This window comes from Mustelus asterias, chromosome 4 (assembly GCF_964213995.1).
Source record: "Mustelus asterias chromosome 4, sMusAst1.hap1.1, whole genome shotgun sequence".
In the NCBI taxonomy this organism is placed as follows: Eukaryota; Metazoa; Chordata; class Chondrichthyes; order Carcharhiniformes; family Triakidae; genus Mustelus; species Mustelus asterias.
Window position 1 is genome coordinate 56,421,761 of NC_135804.1, and position 16,275 is coordinate 56,438,035.

At 43.5% G+C, this 16,275-nt stretch overlaps 1 protein-coding gene across 1 annotated transcript in view; it reads left to right on the forward strand.

Moving 5' to 3' along the window:
- The first annotated feature begins 283 nt into the window (after nt 1–283).
- Nucleotides 284–16,275, forward strand: part of LOC144493110 (uncharacterized) — a 191,614-nt gene continuing 175,622 nt past the window's right edge. The window contains exons 1-3 of the mRNA XM_078212012.1: nt 284–337; nt 7,092–7,227; nt 9,491–9,662. Coding sequence (XP_078068138.1) covers nt 284–337; nt 7,092–7,227; nt 9,491–9,662 — 362 coding nt within the window. The remainder of the gene's footprint in view (nt 338–7,091; nt 7,228–9,490; nt 9,663–16,275) is intronic.

Genomic DNA, 16,275 nt, shown 5'->3' on the forward strand with positions numbered 1-16,275 from the left:
TCCCCTTTAGGTTATTGCATGTGCATGGTCATGGCATCTAAAATGGTTTTAGATGCCATCCTTTAAAGGACTAGATGATATACAACAGAAGAAAATGCAAGGAACATTGACGGAGACAGGTTCAATAGTAGGTAGTCCATGTTGGAGCCCGCTGGATATTCCATGCTCTGCTGAGCTGAATACAAATGCTGAACCTCTGGGAGTTTGGAAAAAAGGTACTACTTGGGCAGCAGCAAAGAATATGCAGTGTACTTGCAGTGAGATTTGAGGAGTTTGTTTAAATATGAGTGGCGTGATGCTGCAAGCCTTTATGGAGATGAAAAGAGTAATCACCGAGGTATTAAATATGGCTATCAAACAAGTGCATTTAGACCTTTGCCAATGGCTTGCGCATTGTGAATGCCATAAGATTTGTGGTAGCCTAGCATTGACTGTTCGTTGCCCCACTCATCTCCAGCAAAGTGTTCTGCACCTCATGCAAGAGAAGTGCAGGTGGGTTATGTGCAGAAGTGGAGTTTCAGCATAGTTCACATTTATTGCCCTCTTCCATCCGCTTCAGGTTGTGACCCAAATGTTGTCTCACATACCAATGATCTCTGCACAGGTGCAGGTGGAGCAGACTTTGGCAGGGTTACCTTAGCCATCAAATTCAAAGGACAGCTTTAAAGAGTATCTCAGCAGCAGGGATCTGAACTGTTTTTACCACTGTTGAAGTAACAATAGGTACACCATATTAGGAGTGCTAAGAAGCTTAAAAATTTGTATTGCACAAGAGTTGGATTGTTAAGTTTCTGTTTAATTTTTGAACCACATGTTATATGTTTTCACCACTTTCCCGTCTCACCCATTTTTGGTTGCTGCTTTATACGTGGCCTTTCATTTGTGATGAATGGTAAAACGAGGAATACAGTCAAGCAATATGGGGCTGTAAAAGTATTGCTTAGTTATTTACAGGACTGCTTTGTGTTGGAGAAAGGATTGGCCAGGGAAGAAGTGACTTTTGCATGTGGCTATCAGATGTGTGGATTGATGAAACTTAAGTGAATCTTGCAGTCATTGGGGAGGGGGGAATTCTCCTAGCCCGCTCTGCTGCAGCAGGCCAAGAGACTCGAGCAGAGGCTGTTTAGCACACCTCCCGCTGGGCGCCATAGCTCACAAGACTCTGGACGCTAGATTTCCGGTGCCGTCAGTTCTGCACCAGAAATCAGCACAGAGCTGTATAATGTATGCTAATGTGAATTTAAATATAATTTCCATCTCATTAACGGGCCAGGGACTGAAGTCTTCAGGCCCGCAAGGCTCCCCCATTCCTCCCCCCTCCCCCAACAGGAGTGTAACGGGGAACTGGTGGCCCAACCCCACTGGAGTGAGTCAGGGAGGCAGGGCTGTCGGGAATGCGGGAGAGGGGGAGGATGGGGGTGGAGATCGAGGAGGGACGGAAGGAGGCCGGGCCAGGAGAGGGAGAGGGTCAGATCGGGTCAGGGCTGGGCCTGGACATGTCCGGGGGGGGGGGGGCGGGGGGAGGGGCAGTGATCGGGCCATAGGCGGGTCAGAGGGGCAGCAATGTGGGGGTCACGAGGCTGGCCAGCGATCAGGAGCCGGCAATGCGGGCTACTGCGCATGCGCCGATCTCCACTAAGACAGATTGGGCGCATGCACAGTGGCCCACTCGGCGCTATTCTGCCGGCCTTTCCAGCAGGAATAGGCCACGTCCACTGACTTTCAGCGTGATTCACTTTCGTGCACTCTGCAGTGCATTGAGTGTGGGAGATTCATTTTGAAACTCCCACTGAAAAAGCCAGCGGGATTTATTCCAGTTTTTACGCGAATTTGACACTTGGAGCATGTTTGGGAGAATCGTCCCCATGGAGTCAAGAAGGCACTCAAGGAAGCCATTTAGTGCACCAAGCCCATGCCAACTCTCTTTAGATAAGAAAATTGGAAACATCACCTAAACCTTACAAAATTTTAAAAACTGAATGCGGTGGAAGCTGAGCAAAGGGATCTGGGAATACAGGTAAACCAATCATTAAAAACAATATCTTGTGTTTATAATGCAATTAAAAAAACAAAAAAGAGGTATAGAATTCACTGTCAGGCAGTGAAGGATAGAAATGGAGCCGATCATACACCCCAACCAACAGCCTGTTCTTATATGTAACTTTTGGATTTACTGTTCACCAACTATTGTACTGGAACTTGAACCGCTCTCCTCAGACCCGTTAGCATTACTAGGTAATTAAACATAGTAATATTGCTGCTACATAACTTTTTCTGCAAGTGCCTTTTTATACCTCTTTTGAAGTACCAATAAACAAATGAACAATTATGTTAAAGGAACACTTTCATTTTATTACAACTAAAAGCAAAAATGTTAAAGAAAACTTATTAAATGTAAATTGCCAGAAATGATGATGCACTGCAGCCAATGTGGAGCCCATTGGTCGCAGAAGGCCTTGAGACTTCCAGGGACACCCGGGTGCACACGTAACCACGGAAGAGAGGCAAGCGGTTGGCTTGAACTACCCTCTCAATCTCCCTCAGCTTGGACATGGTTATGGCCATTTTGGGCAGTCCCTAAAGCTGGCCGACAAGGAGGTCTTCTGATCTGCTAACCTTCTCCACGTTGGGTGGCCAAAGATCAGGAGCAGCTATTTCTGAGGTTGCTGGTTGTTCTTTTGTGTCAAAGCCTTCCGCTGCCCCAGAGGGAAGCAAGATGTCACAAGGGAGCCAGAGATCTGAAAGGCAGCCCTTCGTTTCATTGATGCTAACCTGAACCTAATGCTGAAGGCCATGAGAGAGCTGTGGAAAATCCTGTTCCTGAAGGTTGGCAGAAGCAAGCCATTTCATTGTGCATCAGGGTACCTTTCTGTTGAGCATCATTGCCCTCCTCCTCCTCTTCCTCCTCTCTTAACGCCTGATCTTGCTCCTCCCCCGATCAACTGTATCCTTTAGCACTGGGTCTTGGTCATCTCAAAGTAACTCCGTCTTCAGCAGCAGATCCAGTATTGAGGGTACGGTCTTTGTGCCTTCTTGCCTCCTTTCTGCTCCCATACCTTCCTGATTCTGCTTTTTTTATGGAGAATGTTACCCCTCATAGCTGGTGAGCCAAAAATCCAGTGCCAACCACAGCCTTACTTTTAGACAGGTGGCTGACCTATTGTGATTGGCAGCCATGCCCCCTGCATTTCTGTCCCTATGATTCCACTTGATGCTGGAATATTGAGTGCGCATTCTCCTGCTACCTGCGCAGCACATAAAGCAAACACTAACAAAGTGCTGAGTCCCCACGATCCTCTTATGGGTTCAGGTTGATGCCCTGTGGCAGTCTTGGCCGACTCCTCATTGTGTACCAGCCTCCCCTCAGCTGTTCAGAAACTGACAGATTCTAAACCATTTGCTCCTTCAAGTATTCCTCCTCCTGATTCCTAGATGGTTAATTTACTTATTATATCGCTTTATGCCTTGGTGTTTCTGTCCCCTGGAAGAGCCAATACCTTTTTCTGTGGATCATGTTTAAAATTCTTTTTTGCTGTTGGGAAATGTTCTTATTTCAATGATATTTTCCAATTCAGATCTATTGAGATTTTTTGAATTAAACTTAAATTACAATGAAGTGTATTATTTTTGGCTAACACTCTACTGTTTGGGGCTTCAGAGAGTAAAACTCCCTTTTTAACAGAAATACCTATTTCTCTGCTGCCATCAACTCGTGCCAAATCCTTCTCATCCATCATCTTTATGGTCACTGATTTATGTTGACTCCTGATCCAACAGTGCCTCGAAGCCAACTGGCTTAATTTTTCCCGATGTGGAGATGCCGGCGTTGGACTGGGGTAAACACAGTTTATGGCATTTGCTACCAAATAAACCTGTTGGACTTTAATCTGGTGTTGTTAAAACTCTTACTTAATTTTTCCCCCCACCCACTCCCCTCCATGGATTCATTTGTTCTATCTTCCTATTTCTATACTCACCTAGCATGTGATAGTAATTTGAAGAATACTATTTTAGAGATCCTGCTTGCTAGTTTGTTTCCTGGCTTCCTAAATCAATAAACATGCTATCCATGAAACACTCAACCTCATGGATATTCCACAGTGAGACCAGCTGCTGACCAAGTTTTGAACCCAGAGTTCAAGCTACTTTAGCTGACAACATTTGCTGCACATGTGATTGTCCAGGTTATGAGAAGTGTTATGTAGATCCTGTATGGAACAGGATGTACGCTCCTTGGTTCCAAGCTGCCCTGACATGCCTTTATTTAGTAAACTATTAGGTGGAATTTGCAATTTTCAGGACTAATGGGGAAGCATGTGTGAAGTGGGGGATCTTATAGAGACCTATAAGATAATGAAGGGGCTGGATAGGGTAGAGGTGGAGCGATTCTTTCCACTTAGAAAGGAAGCTAGAACTAGAGGGCACAGCCTCAAAGTAAAGGGGGGTCAGTTTAGGACAGAGTTGAAGAGGAACTTCTTCTCTCAGAGGGTGGTGAATCTCTTGAATTCTCTGCCCACTGAAGTGGTGGAGGCTACCTCGTTGAATATGTTTAAATCACGGATAGATGGATTCCTGATTGGTAAGGGAATTAGGGGTTATGGGGATCAGGCGGGTAAGTGGAACTGATCCACTTCAGATCAGCCATGATCTTAGTGAATGGCGGGGCAGGCTCGAGGGGCTAGATGGCCTACTCCTGCTCCTATTTCTTATGTTCTTAAGTGTTAATCGCACAGATTGTTGAATGCACAGACTCTGGTCTCAAAGCTTTTTCTTTTAAGATGGTTCCTAACTGAAAGAGAAACTAAAAATGCAGGTTTTTTTGAAAATTGGTGGTGATCTTGGGTTGAAAAGATACAGAAGTCTTGGGTCACGTACCAACCAACTCAAGAACAGCTTCTTCCCTGCTGCTATCAGATTTTTGAATGGAGCTACCTCGCACTAAGTTGATCTTTCTCTACACCTAGCTATGACTGTAACACTACATTCTGCACTCTTTCCTTTCCTTCTCTATGAACGGTATTCTTTGTCTTGTATAGCATGCAAGAAACAATACTTTTCACTGTATACTAATACATGTGACAATAATAAATCAAATCAAATCAAACCAGACAAAGGACAGAGCCATGAAATGATCTCAGCAGTGCAGTTAGGAGCAGGCATGCTGTGGAGGGATGTATATGGGCAGTTTAAAGAGGAGGAAACCTGAAATCAGAGCAGGGATAGGAAAAGTAAAGTTACTGCTGCTGCTTCAGTAACTTAAAAGGGACCAATTAACTGGAGGCAACTATTTGGTTGAAGACCATTCCTGTGGGAACTGGGTCGGTTGGGAGCATCTGCTGGAGAAGGAACTGGAAGTTACCAGAGGCTGACAGTTTTGAATGTGATGCATGTATGCTGAAGGAACTGCTTAGTGAATCTGAGATTTATTTTTGTTGTCTCTGCTATTTAAAGTGCAATTATAATTGACTGCAAGTTGCCTTTTAATCCATGTTTAATTTATGTTGATTTTGGTTTGATGGTTAAAGTGATAAAAATTGCAATCTTGTCCATTGGTTTCTTTGTTGGGATCATTTAGTAAATTTGATTCCTTTAGTTTCTTGGTCTCCATGCGGATGATAACAACTATTACATTTATTCCAAAAACAGAAAATGCTAGAAAATCTCAGTGGGTCATCTAGATTCGAAACACTGGCTCTATACCCTCTCCACAGATGCTGTCAGATCTGCTGAGATTTTCCAGCATTTTCTGTTTTTGCTTCAGATTCCAGCATCCACTGTATTTTGCTTTTATATTAAATTTATTACTTAAATTAATAAAATTCACCAATTACTAACAATTCAAGTGCTTTTCTTGTGCTGACACCACTTTATCGTATCGGGAGGTTAACTAAAATATTTTGCTTAACCCTTATTAAGAGAAACCTTAGATTTTAATCTTCTGAAAAATTCAGAACTCTTTAGTGCTACTATCCCTTGTTATTTAATTTTAACTTTATCCCCAAATCAGATTAATTGATTGAGCACTGATTGTGATTATATAATAAACTATAAAATTGTCTTCAGTTTTTAGTATTTATATTAATTAATGAATTAATTAATCTAGCCTTACTTTATTTAAATTAAATTAGAAACTTACCAGAAAACTCACCCCGTGTCACTTGGCTTCCAGGGCAGCCTGATCCCAGTCTGCTCTGGCAGCTCAGCTCCCAATCTTTTTCAGTCTCCCGTCCTGTCCTTTTTCAGCCTTTACTCTGGCTCTATGCTTCTGCTGCTTATAATTCTCAACTCTGACTCTCAATGCTGAAATTTCACCCGAGAGGCACAATAAGATCAATCTTGTGAAAGGGAAATAACAATATGAGGGAAATGAGAACATTTTAAAATGCCAGTGTAGAAGGAAAAGCTTCAAATTTCCAAGTGATTTTTCAATTACGCAGAACAGAGAGCATTTTACGTGTTTACTGACTTTCAGAGTTTCTATTATAAAATGTAAATTTGTTTGAGTGGATTCTCTTAGTTCAAATCAATATTACGAATGACAAGACGTTAGTTTGCAGGTACAGTAAGTAATTATGAAGGCAAATGGAATGTTGACCTTGCATTGAAATCAGTTCAGAGAATGTACACAAGGATTGGGATTAAGGGTCTGTCTTTTGAGGAAAGGTTGAGCATGCTGGGCCCAAACTCAGAAGAATGAGAAATGATCTTATTGAAACATGTAAGATTCTGAGGGAGCTTATGCTGAGAGGATGTTCCCCCTCATTGATTCTAGAGCAGGGGGCAGTTTAAAGTTTAAGACTGAATCGAGGAGAAAACTCAGATGGTTGTTAGACTTCAGAATTCCCTTTCCCAGAGCGCAATGGAGACCAAGTCATTGAACATATTCAAAGCTTAGTTAGACAGATTTTTGCTCTAAAAGGGTGTCAAGGGTTATAGTGGGGGACAGGCAGGAAAGCAGAATTAAGTTCACAGTCAGATCATCACTGATCTTATTGAATGTCAGAGCAGATTTGCAGAGCCAACTGACCTATTCCTGTTTCTGTTCTTATAATCTTATGACTCACTTGACGGCAGATTTTTTTCCTCCCCAGATTCCCACTCAAGAATTGGCACACACAGTTACAGCACTTTATGATATTTGCCTTCCCAATATTGGACCAGAGGATCTTCGATCAACTATCTGTGCCATAGGAACAAAAACCATCATCCTGATGCGTAATGAGCAAGGTACTGTACCATGGAGTCAGTAGAGATGGGCGAGGTGATGAATGAATACTTTTCTTCAGTGTTCACCAAGGAGAGGGGCCATGTTTTTGAGGAAGAGAAGGTGTTACAGGCTAATAGGTTGGAGGAAATAGATGTTCGGAGGGAGGATGTCCTGGCAGTTTTGAATAAACTGAAGGTCGATAAGTCCCCTGGGCCTGATGAAATGTATCCTAGGATTCTTTGGGAGGCAAGGGATGAGATTGCAGAGCCTTTGGCTTTGATCTTTGGGTCCTCGCTGTCCACGGGGATGGTGCCAGAGGACTGGAGAATGGCGAATGTTGTTCCTCTGTTTAAGGAAGGGAATAGAAATGACCCTGGTAATTATAGACCGGTTAGTCTTAGTTCGGTGGTTGGTAAATTGATGGAAAAGGTCCTTAGAGATGGGATTTACGACCATTTAGAAAGATGCGGATTAATCCGGGATAGTCAGCACGGATTCGTGAAGGGCAAGTCATGCCTCACAAATTTGATAGAATTTTTTGAGGAGGTAACTAAGTGTGTTGATGAAGGTAGGGCAGTTGATGTCATATACATGGATTTTAGTAAGGCGTTTGATAAGGTCCCCCATGGTCGGCTTATGATGAAAGTGAGGAGGTGTGGGATAGAGGAAAAGTTGGCCGATTGGATAGGTAACTGGCTGTCTGATCGAAGACAGAGGGTGGTGGTCGATGGAAATTTTTCGGATTGGAGGCAGGTTGCTAGCGGAGTGCCGCAGGGATCAGTGCTTGGTCCTCTGATCTTTGTGATTTTTATTAATGACTTAGAGGAGGGGGCTGAAGGGTGGATCAGTAAATTTGCTGATGACACCAAGATTGGTGGAGTAGTGGATGAGGTGGAGGGCTGTTGTAGGCTGCAAAGAGACATAGATAGGATGCAAAGCTGGGCTGAAAAATGGCAAATGGAGTTTAACCCTGATAAATGTGAGGTGATTCATTTTGGTAGGACTAATTTAAATGTGGATTACAGGGTCAAAGGTAGGGTTCTGAGGACTGTGGAGGAACCGAGAGATCTTGGGGTCCATATCCACAGATCTCTAAAGGTTGCCACTCAAGTGGATAGAGCTGTGAAGAAGGCCTATAGTGTGTTAGCTTTTATTAACAGGGGGTTGGAGTTTAAGAGCCGTGGGGTTATGCTGCAACTGTACAGGACCTTGGTGAGACCACATTTGGAATATTGTGTGCAGTTCTGGTCACCTCACTATAAGAAGCGCTGGAAAGAGTGCAGAGGAGATTTACCAGGATGCTGCCTGGTTTGGAGGGTAGGTCTTATGAGGAAAGGTTGAGGGAGCTAGGGCTGTTCTCTCTGGAGCGGAGGAGGCTGAGGGGAGACTTAATAGAGGTTTATAAAATGATGAAGGGGATAGATAGAGTGAACATTCAAAGACTATTTCCTCGGGTGGATGGAGCTATTACAAGGGAGCATAACTATAGGGTTCATGGTGGGAGATATAGGAAGGATGTCAGAGGTAGGTTCTTTACGCAGAGAGTGGTTGGGGTGTAGAATGGACTGCCTGCATGATAGTGGAGTCAGACACTTTAGGAACATTTAAGCGGTTATTGGATAGGCACATGGAGCACACCAGGATGATAGGGAGTGGGATAGCTTGATCTTGGTTTCAGATAAAGCTCGGCACAACATCGTGGGCTGAAGGGCCTGTTCTGTGCTGTACTGTTCTATGTTCTATGTTCTATTATTAATGCAAAACCAATCTCAAATGCACTATCTCTCTCTAATATCTGTTAACTGCCATGAGAGATCAAAAACTGATAGAAAACGTGTTTGAAAGCCAGATCATTCAACTCATGAACCAATATTATTAATAATTTGGAATTCAATAACCCTCTGGTTGCAGAAGATGCCACTACTCTATTTGAATATGCATAGTTCTTCTGGTATCCTAGTTGGCATGCACTGGATCAATATCAGTAATTAAAACATATTGGACCTTTCATTCTTTTGTTGATTCTGAGACCTTGCTTTGTATGAAATTGGCTGCCACATTTGTCTGTGAAAGAGTGACTCAGCCTCAAATAATCTATTGGCTATAAAGTGCTTTGAAAATGCATCAGTGACTCAAACAATGCTATATAAATTCAAGTTTGTTCATTTTTTACTGATTAGCTTTTGCAAACTGAGTTAGGTCTGGTATTAAAGTGTGGGAATGCCCAGATAATCTAGCCAATCCTTCCAGGAGTTAATCCTTTCTCTTTCTGTCCTGCTGCAGAGGTTTACGAGGAGTACAACCAGAAGACTGTGACCATGCCTATTGTAGATGTCACTGACACCAAATCACCCTGTATGACAGATAATTTAAAAGAAGAGAAATTGGGAGTTTTTTCTGCTGTCTTCAGTGATACTGAGAGCAGTGAAGAAGAATCCAAGTCCAATTCAGATCAGTAAGTATTTATCAGATAAATGGGCAAAGCATATTCAAAAGGGAGAAAAGACAGGCTGAGGGTCTGTTTTTCAGTGACAGAAACATCATGGAAAATAAAGACTAGGGATTGTTCCTCTGTGACTGATATGCTAAGAATGCTTTATATTTGAGAAATATATATTTTATTTTATGATTTGGTCAGAGACATTGACAAGGCGGCAACAAACTTCAGTTTCACTGCACAAATAGCAGCTATTTAAAATCTCAGTATACAGTATGGTTTAGCAAAGCATATTGATATGTAAATGTTACTCTTGCTGTCTCAAAACAATTGACCATTTCTTTTTACAATGTACACAGTTGCAGGTCACATAATTATTCCTGAGTCAGCTAGCTAGCCCTCATCATGCCACACAAAACCAAATCCTCACTAAAGATCACTTGTATAATAAACCAAGGCAAAGCAATGATGACTCAGTTGAAGGGTTAGTCTCCACTAAACTGACCTAGATTTATTTTCAACAGATCACGTAGACGGCACGGTAGCACAATGGTTAGCACTGCTGCCTCACAGCGCCAGGGAGCCGAGTTTGATTCCCGGCTTGGGTCACTGTCTTTGTGGAGTTTGCACGTTCTCCCCATGTCTGCATGGGTTATGAAGGTTGCTGAAACAGTCCAAAGTTTCCCTTTTGGCTAAAGTGAGAAATTTACAGATTCACTTCATTCATATTAGTTAAAGTTTTTTTATTAGTCACAAGTAGGCTTACATTAACACTGCAATGAAGTTTTTGTGAAATTCCCCTGGTCGCCACAGTCCGTTGCCTGTTCGGGTCAATGCAACTAACCAGCATGTCTTTCAGAATATGGGAGGAAACCAGAGCACCCGGAGGAAACCCATGCAGACATGGGGAGAACGTGCAAACTCCACAAAGACAGTGACCCAAGCTGGGAATCAAACTCGGCTCCCTGGTGCTGTGAGGCAGCAGTGCTAACCATTGTGCTACCGTGCCGTCTACGTGATCTGTTGAAAATAAATCTAGGTCAGTTTAGTGGAGACTAAACCCTTCAACTGAGTCATCATTGCTTTGCCTTGGTTTATTATACAAGTGATCTTTAGTGAGGATTTGGTTTTGTGTGGCATGATGAGGGCTAGCTAGCTGACTCAGGAATAATTATGTGACCTGCAACTGTGTACATTGTAAAAAGAAATGGTCAATTGTTTTGAGACAGCAAGAGTAACATTTACATATCAATATGCTTTGCTAAACCATACTGTATACTGAGATTTTAAATAGCTGCTATTTGTGCAGTGAAACTGAAGTTTGTTGCCGCCTTGTCAATGTCTCTGACCAAATCATAAAATAAAATATATATTTCTCAAATATAAAGCATTCTTAGCATATCAGTCACAGAGGAACAATCCCTAGTCTTTATTTTCCATGATGTTTCTGTCACTGAAAAACAGACCCTAAGCCTGTCTTTTCTCCCTTTTATTCCATTCTGAGTTGGCATCTGTATATAACAGTATAAGTAAAATGTTAACACATTGAAAAACAATCGTATGTATCCTTGTAACTGTACTGAAAACGAAGGCATTCCATCAAAAATTCAAGTCTGATGAATCTCATTAGGAAACATGCATATTGTCCCTGAGTGTCTGTGAGTCTACTTACTGTAGTGCCACACAAGTCTCACCTATTGACTAGCATTAATTTATCCTTTCTGAGCTAAATTTGTCAAAATTGTTCTTTATTTTTCTGATATTTGTGTTATGTTACTTTGCTAAGATTCCAGTATACCATAACCATATGCAAATAATCAGCTAATGCCTGTAATGTACCTGCCATGTTGAGGTAGCAATAGAAACTGTCAGATTCTGACTGAAAACCAGTACATTTCTCCCCAGATCGTCTGACTCTTTGTCACAAAAAATCATGAGGGCTTTTGGTGTTTTGCGCCACCATTCTTTGATTTGATTTATTATTGTCACATGTATTAGTATACAGTAAAAATTATTGTTTCTTGTGCGCTATACAGACAAAGCATACTGTACAGAAATAAGGAAAGGAGAGGGTGCAGAATGTAGTGTGACAGTCAGGGCTTAGGGTATTGCGAAAGATCAACTTAATACGAGGTAGGTCGATTCAAAAGTCTGAGGGCAGCAAGGAAGAAGTTGTTTTTGAGTCGATTGGTCCATGATCTTAGACTTTTGTATCTTTTTCCTGACGGAAGAAGGTGGAAAAGAGCATGTCTGGGGTGCATGGGGTCCTTAATTATGCTGGCTGCTTTTCCGCGGCAGTGGGAAATGTAGACACAGTCAATAGATGGGAGGCTGGTTCTCGTGATGGACTGGGCTTCGTTCGTGACCCTTTGTAGTTTCTTGCCATCTTGGACAGAACAGGAACCATACCAAGCTGTGATACAACCAGAAAGTATGCTTTCTATGGTGCATCTGTAAAAGTTGATGAGAGTCATAGTGGACATGCCAAATTTCCTTACTCCTGAGCATGTAGAGACAATGGTGGGTTTTCTTAACTACAGTGTTGGTGTGGAGGGACTAGGACAGATTGTTGTGATCTGGACAGCTAGAAACTTGAAACCAGGCAGCATCCTGGTAAATCTCCTCTGCACTCTTTCCAGCGCTTCCACATCCTTCTTATAGTGAGGTGACCAGAACTGCACACAATATTCCAAATGCGGTCTCACCAAAGTCCTGTACAATTGCAGCATAACCCCACAGCTCTTAAACTCCAACCCCCTGTTAATAAAAGCTAACACACTATAGGCCTTCTTCACAGCTCTATCCACTTGAGTGGCAACCTTTAGAGATCTGTGGATATGGACCCCAAGATCTCTCTATTCCTCCACAGTCTTCAGAACCCTACCTTTGATCCTGTAATCCACATTTAAATTAGTCCTACCAAAATGAATCACCTCACATTTATCAGGGTTAAACTCCATTTGCCATTTTTCAGCCCAGCTTTGCATCCTATCTATGTCTCTTTGCAGCCTACAACACCCCTCCACCTCATCCACTACTCCACCAATCTTGGTGTCATCAGCACATTTACTGATCCACCCTTCAGCCCCCTCCTCTAAGTCATTACTAAAAATCACAAAGATCAGAGGACCAAGCACTGATCCCTGTGGCACTCCGCTAGCAACCTGCCTCCAGTCCAAATATTTTCCATCCACCACCACCCTCTGTCTTCGATCAGATAGCCAGTTCCTATCCAATCGGCCAACTTTCCCTCTATCCCACACCTCCTTACTTTCATCATAAGCTGACCATGGGGGACCTTATCAAACGCCTTACTAAAATCCATGTATATGACATCAACTGCCCTACCTTCATCAACACACTTAGTTACCTCCTCAAAAAATTCAATCAAATTTGTGAGGCACGACTTGCCCTTCACGAATCCGTGCTGACTATCCCGGATTAATCCGCATCTTTCTAAATGGTCGTAAATCCCATCCCTAAGGACCTTTTCCATCAATTTACCAACCACCGAAGTAAGACTAATCAGTCTATAATTACCAGGGTCATTTCTATTCCCTTTCTTAAACGGAGGAACAACATTCGCCACTCTCCAGTCCTCTGGCACTATCCCCGTGGACAGCGAGGACCCAAAGATCAAAGCCATAGGCTCTGCAATCTCATCCCTTGCCTCCCAAAGAATCCTAGGATACATTTCATCAGACCCAGGGGACTTATCGACCTTCAGTTTATTCAAAACTGCCAGGACATCCTCCCTCCGAACATCTATTTCCTCCAGCCTATTAGCATGTAACCCCTTCTCTTCCTCAAAAACATGGCCCCTCTCCTTGGTGAACACTGAAGAAAAGTATTCATTCATCATCTCGCCTATCTCTACTGACTCCATACACAAGTTCCCACTACTGTCCTTGACCGGCCCTAACCTCACCCTGGATATTCTTTTATTCCTCACATAAGAGTAAAAAGCCTTGGGATTTTCCTTGATCCGACCCGCCAAGGACTTCTCATGTCCCCTCCTAGCTCTCCTAAGCCCCTTTTTCAGCTCATTCCTTGCTAACTTGTAACCCTCAATCGAGCCATCTGAACCTTGTTTCCTCATCCCTACATAAGCTTCCCTCTTCCTTTTCACAAGACATTCCACCTCTTTCGTGAACCATGGTTCCCTCACTCAGCCATTTCCTCCCTGCCTGACAGGGACATACCTATCAAGGACACCCAGTATTTGTTCCTTGAAAAAGTTCCACTTTTCACTAGTGCCTTTCCCTGACAGCTTCTGTTCCCATCTTATGCCCCCTAATTCTTGCCTAATCGCATCATAATTACCTCCCCCCCCCCCCCCCCCCCCCCAACTGTAAACCTTGCCCTGCCGTACGGCCCTATCCCTCTCCATTGCAATAACAAAAGACACCGAATTGTGGTCACTGTCTCCAAAGTGCTCTCCCACAACCAAATCTAACACTTGGCCCGGTTCATTTCCCAGTACCAAATCCAATGTGGCCTCACCTCTTGTCGGCCTATCCACATATTGTGTCAGGAAACCCTCCTGCACACACGGCACAAAAACTGCCCCATCCGAACTATTTGACCTACAAAGGTTCCAATCAATATTTGGAAAGTTAAAGTCCCCCATGTCAACTACCCTGTGACCCCCACACATATCCATAATCTGCTTAGCAATTTCTTCCTCCACATCTCTATTACTATTTGGGGGTCTATAGTAACCTCCTAACAACGTGACCGCCTCTTTCCTATTTCTAACTTCAGCCCATATTACCTCAGTGTGCAGATCCCCCTCAAAGTGCCTTTCCGCAGCCGTTAGACTATCCTCGATTAACAATGCCACTCCACCTCTTTTACCAGCTTCCCTACATTTACTGAAACATCTATACCCCGGAGCGTGCAACAACCATTCCTGTCCTTGTTCTACCCACGTCTCCGTAATGGCCACAACATCATAGTCCCAAGTACCAATCCACGCCCCAAGTTCATCTACTTTGTTCCGGATGCTCCTTGCATTGAAGTAGACACACTTCAACCCACCTTCCTGTCTACCGGTACCCACCCTTGACCTTGATACCTTCCCCAGTACCTCACCACCCTCAACACTGACTTCTGGACTACAACACCTTTTCCCACTCCCCTGACAAATTAGTTTAAACCCCCCTGAAGAGCCGTATCAAATTTCCCTCCCAGAATATTGGTGCCCCTCTGGTTCAGGTGCACCCCGTCCTGTTTGTACAGGTCCCACCTTCCCCAGAATGTGTTCCAATTAGCCACGTATCTGAACCCCTCCCTCCTACACCATCCCTGCAGCCACATGTTTAACTGCACTCTCTCTCTGTTCCTCAACTCGCTATCACGTGGCACCGGTAACGTACCAGAGATGACCACATGTTTTGTCTTGGCTCTCAGCTTCCAGCCCAGCTCCCGAAATTCCTGTTTTAAATCCCCGTCCCTTCTCTTACCTATGTCGTTGGTACCAATGTGTACCACGACTTGTGACTGTTTCCCCTCCCCCTTCAGAATCCGGAAGATACGGTCCGAGACGTCACGGACCCTGGCATCCGGTAGACAACATACCATCCTCGAGTCTCTTTTGCTGCCACAGAACCTCCTATCTATCCCTCTAACTAACGAGTCCCCAATAACTATTGCCCTCCCGCTCTCCCCTTACCCTCCCGAGCCACAGAGACGGACACAGTGCTGGAGATCCTCTCACTGCGGCTCACCACTGGTATGTCGTCCCCCTCAACCGTATCCAAAGCGGAATACTTGTTGCTAAGGGGAATGACCACAGGGGATCCCTGCACTGACTGCTTCCTCCCAGCCCCTCTCACCGTCACCCATCTATTTTCATTCCTCGGAGTAACTGTATCCCTAAAGCTTTTGTCTATGGCCACCTCTGCATCCCTAATGATCCTAAGCTCATCCAACTCCAGCTCCAGTTCCCTAACACGGTTTTGGAGGAGCTGCAGATGTGTACACTTCCCACAGGTGTAATCAGCAGGGACACTGACGTCGTCCCTCACCTCAAACATAGTGCAAGAGGAACATAGCACTGCCTGCACACCCATCCCCTCTAGATACCTTGCCAGTACCAGGTAGAAACAACAAAAATGAATTTAAACTCACCCCTGCTCGCCCTTTCTGCCTAAGCCCTGTGAGCCAAAGCCCTTACAGACTGCCAGTTATAATAATTATCCAATTTGAATTTCCGGTAGTTTCAATGGATATACAAACTGGGCAGTTTCTATGATGGGTGGCAGTTCCACAATGGTTCTTTGGAGCTCGACATCTTATTCTTGTAATTATAATGACGTATTCAATAGTTAACTTGGATTTACACTAATGCTGGATGGTGGCCCAAAGAGCAAAATTTTGCTCTGTACAGAAAAAAGAAAATAAGAAATGAATTACTTATTGGAAGGGTTTGCATTCCTTCAAGTTGTTCTTTGTTATAATTTGACTAGGAAATAAAGGTTTCTGGTGCCATTGTTCTGATATGAAACAATAAATGTAGGCATTCTATTTCTCCTTTTACGCTTTCTTCTAGGCATTCAGTATGGAGACACAGGGCATTTTATTTGATTTGATTTATTATTGTCACATGTGTTACCATAGAGTGAAAAGT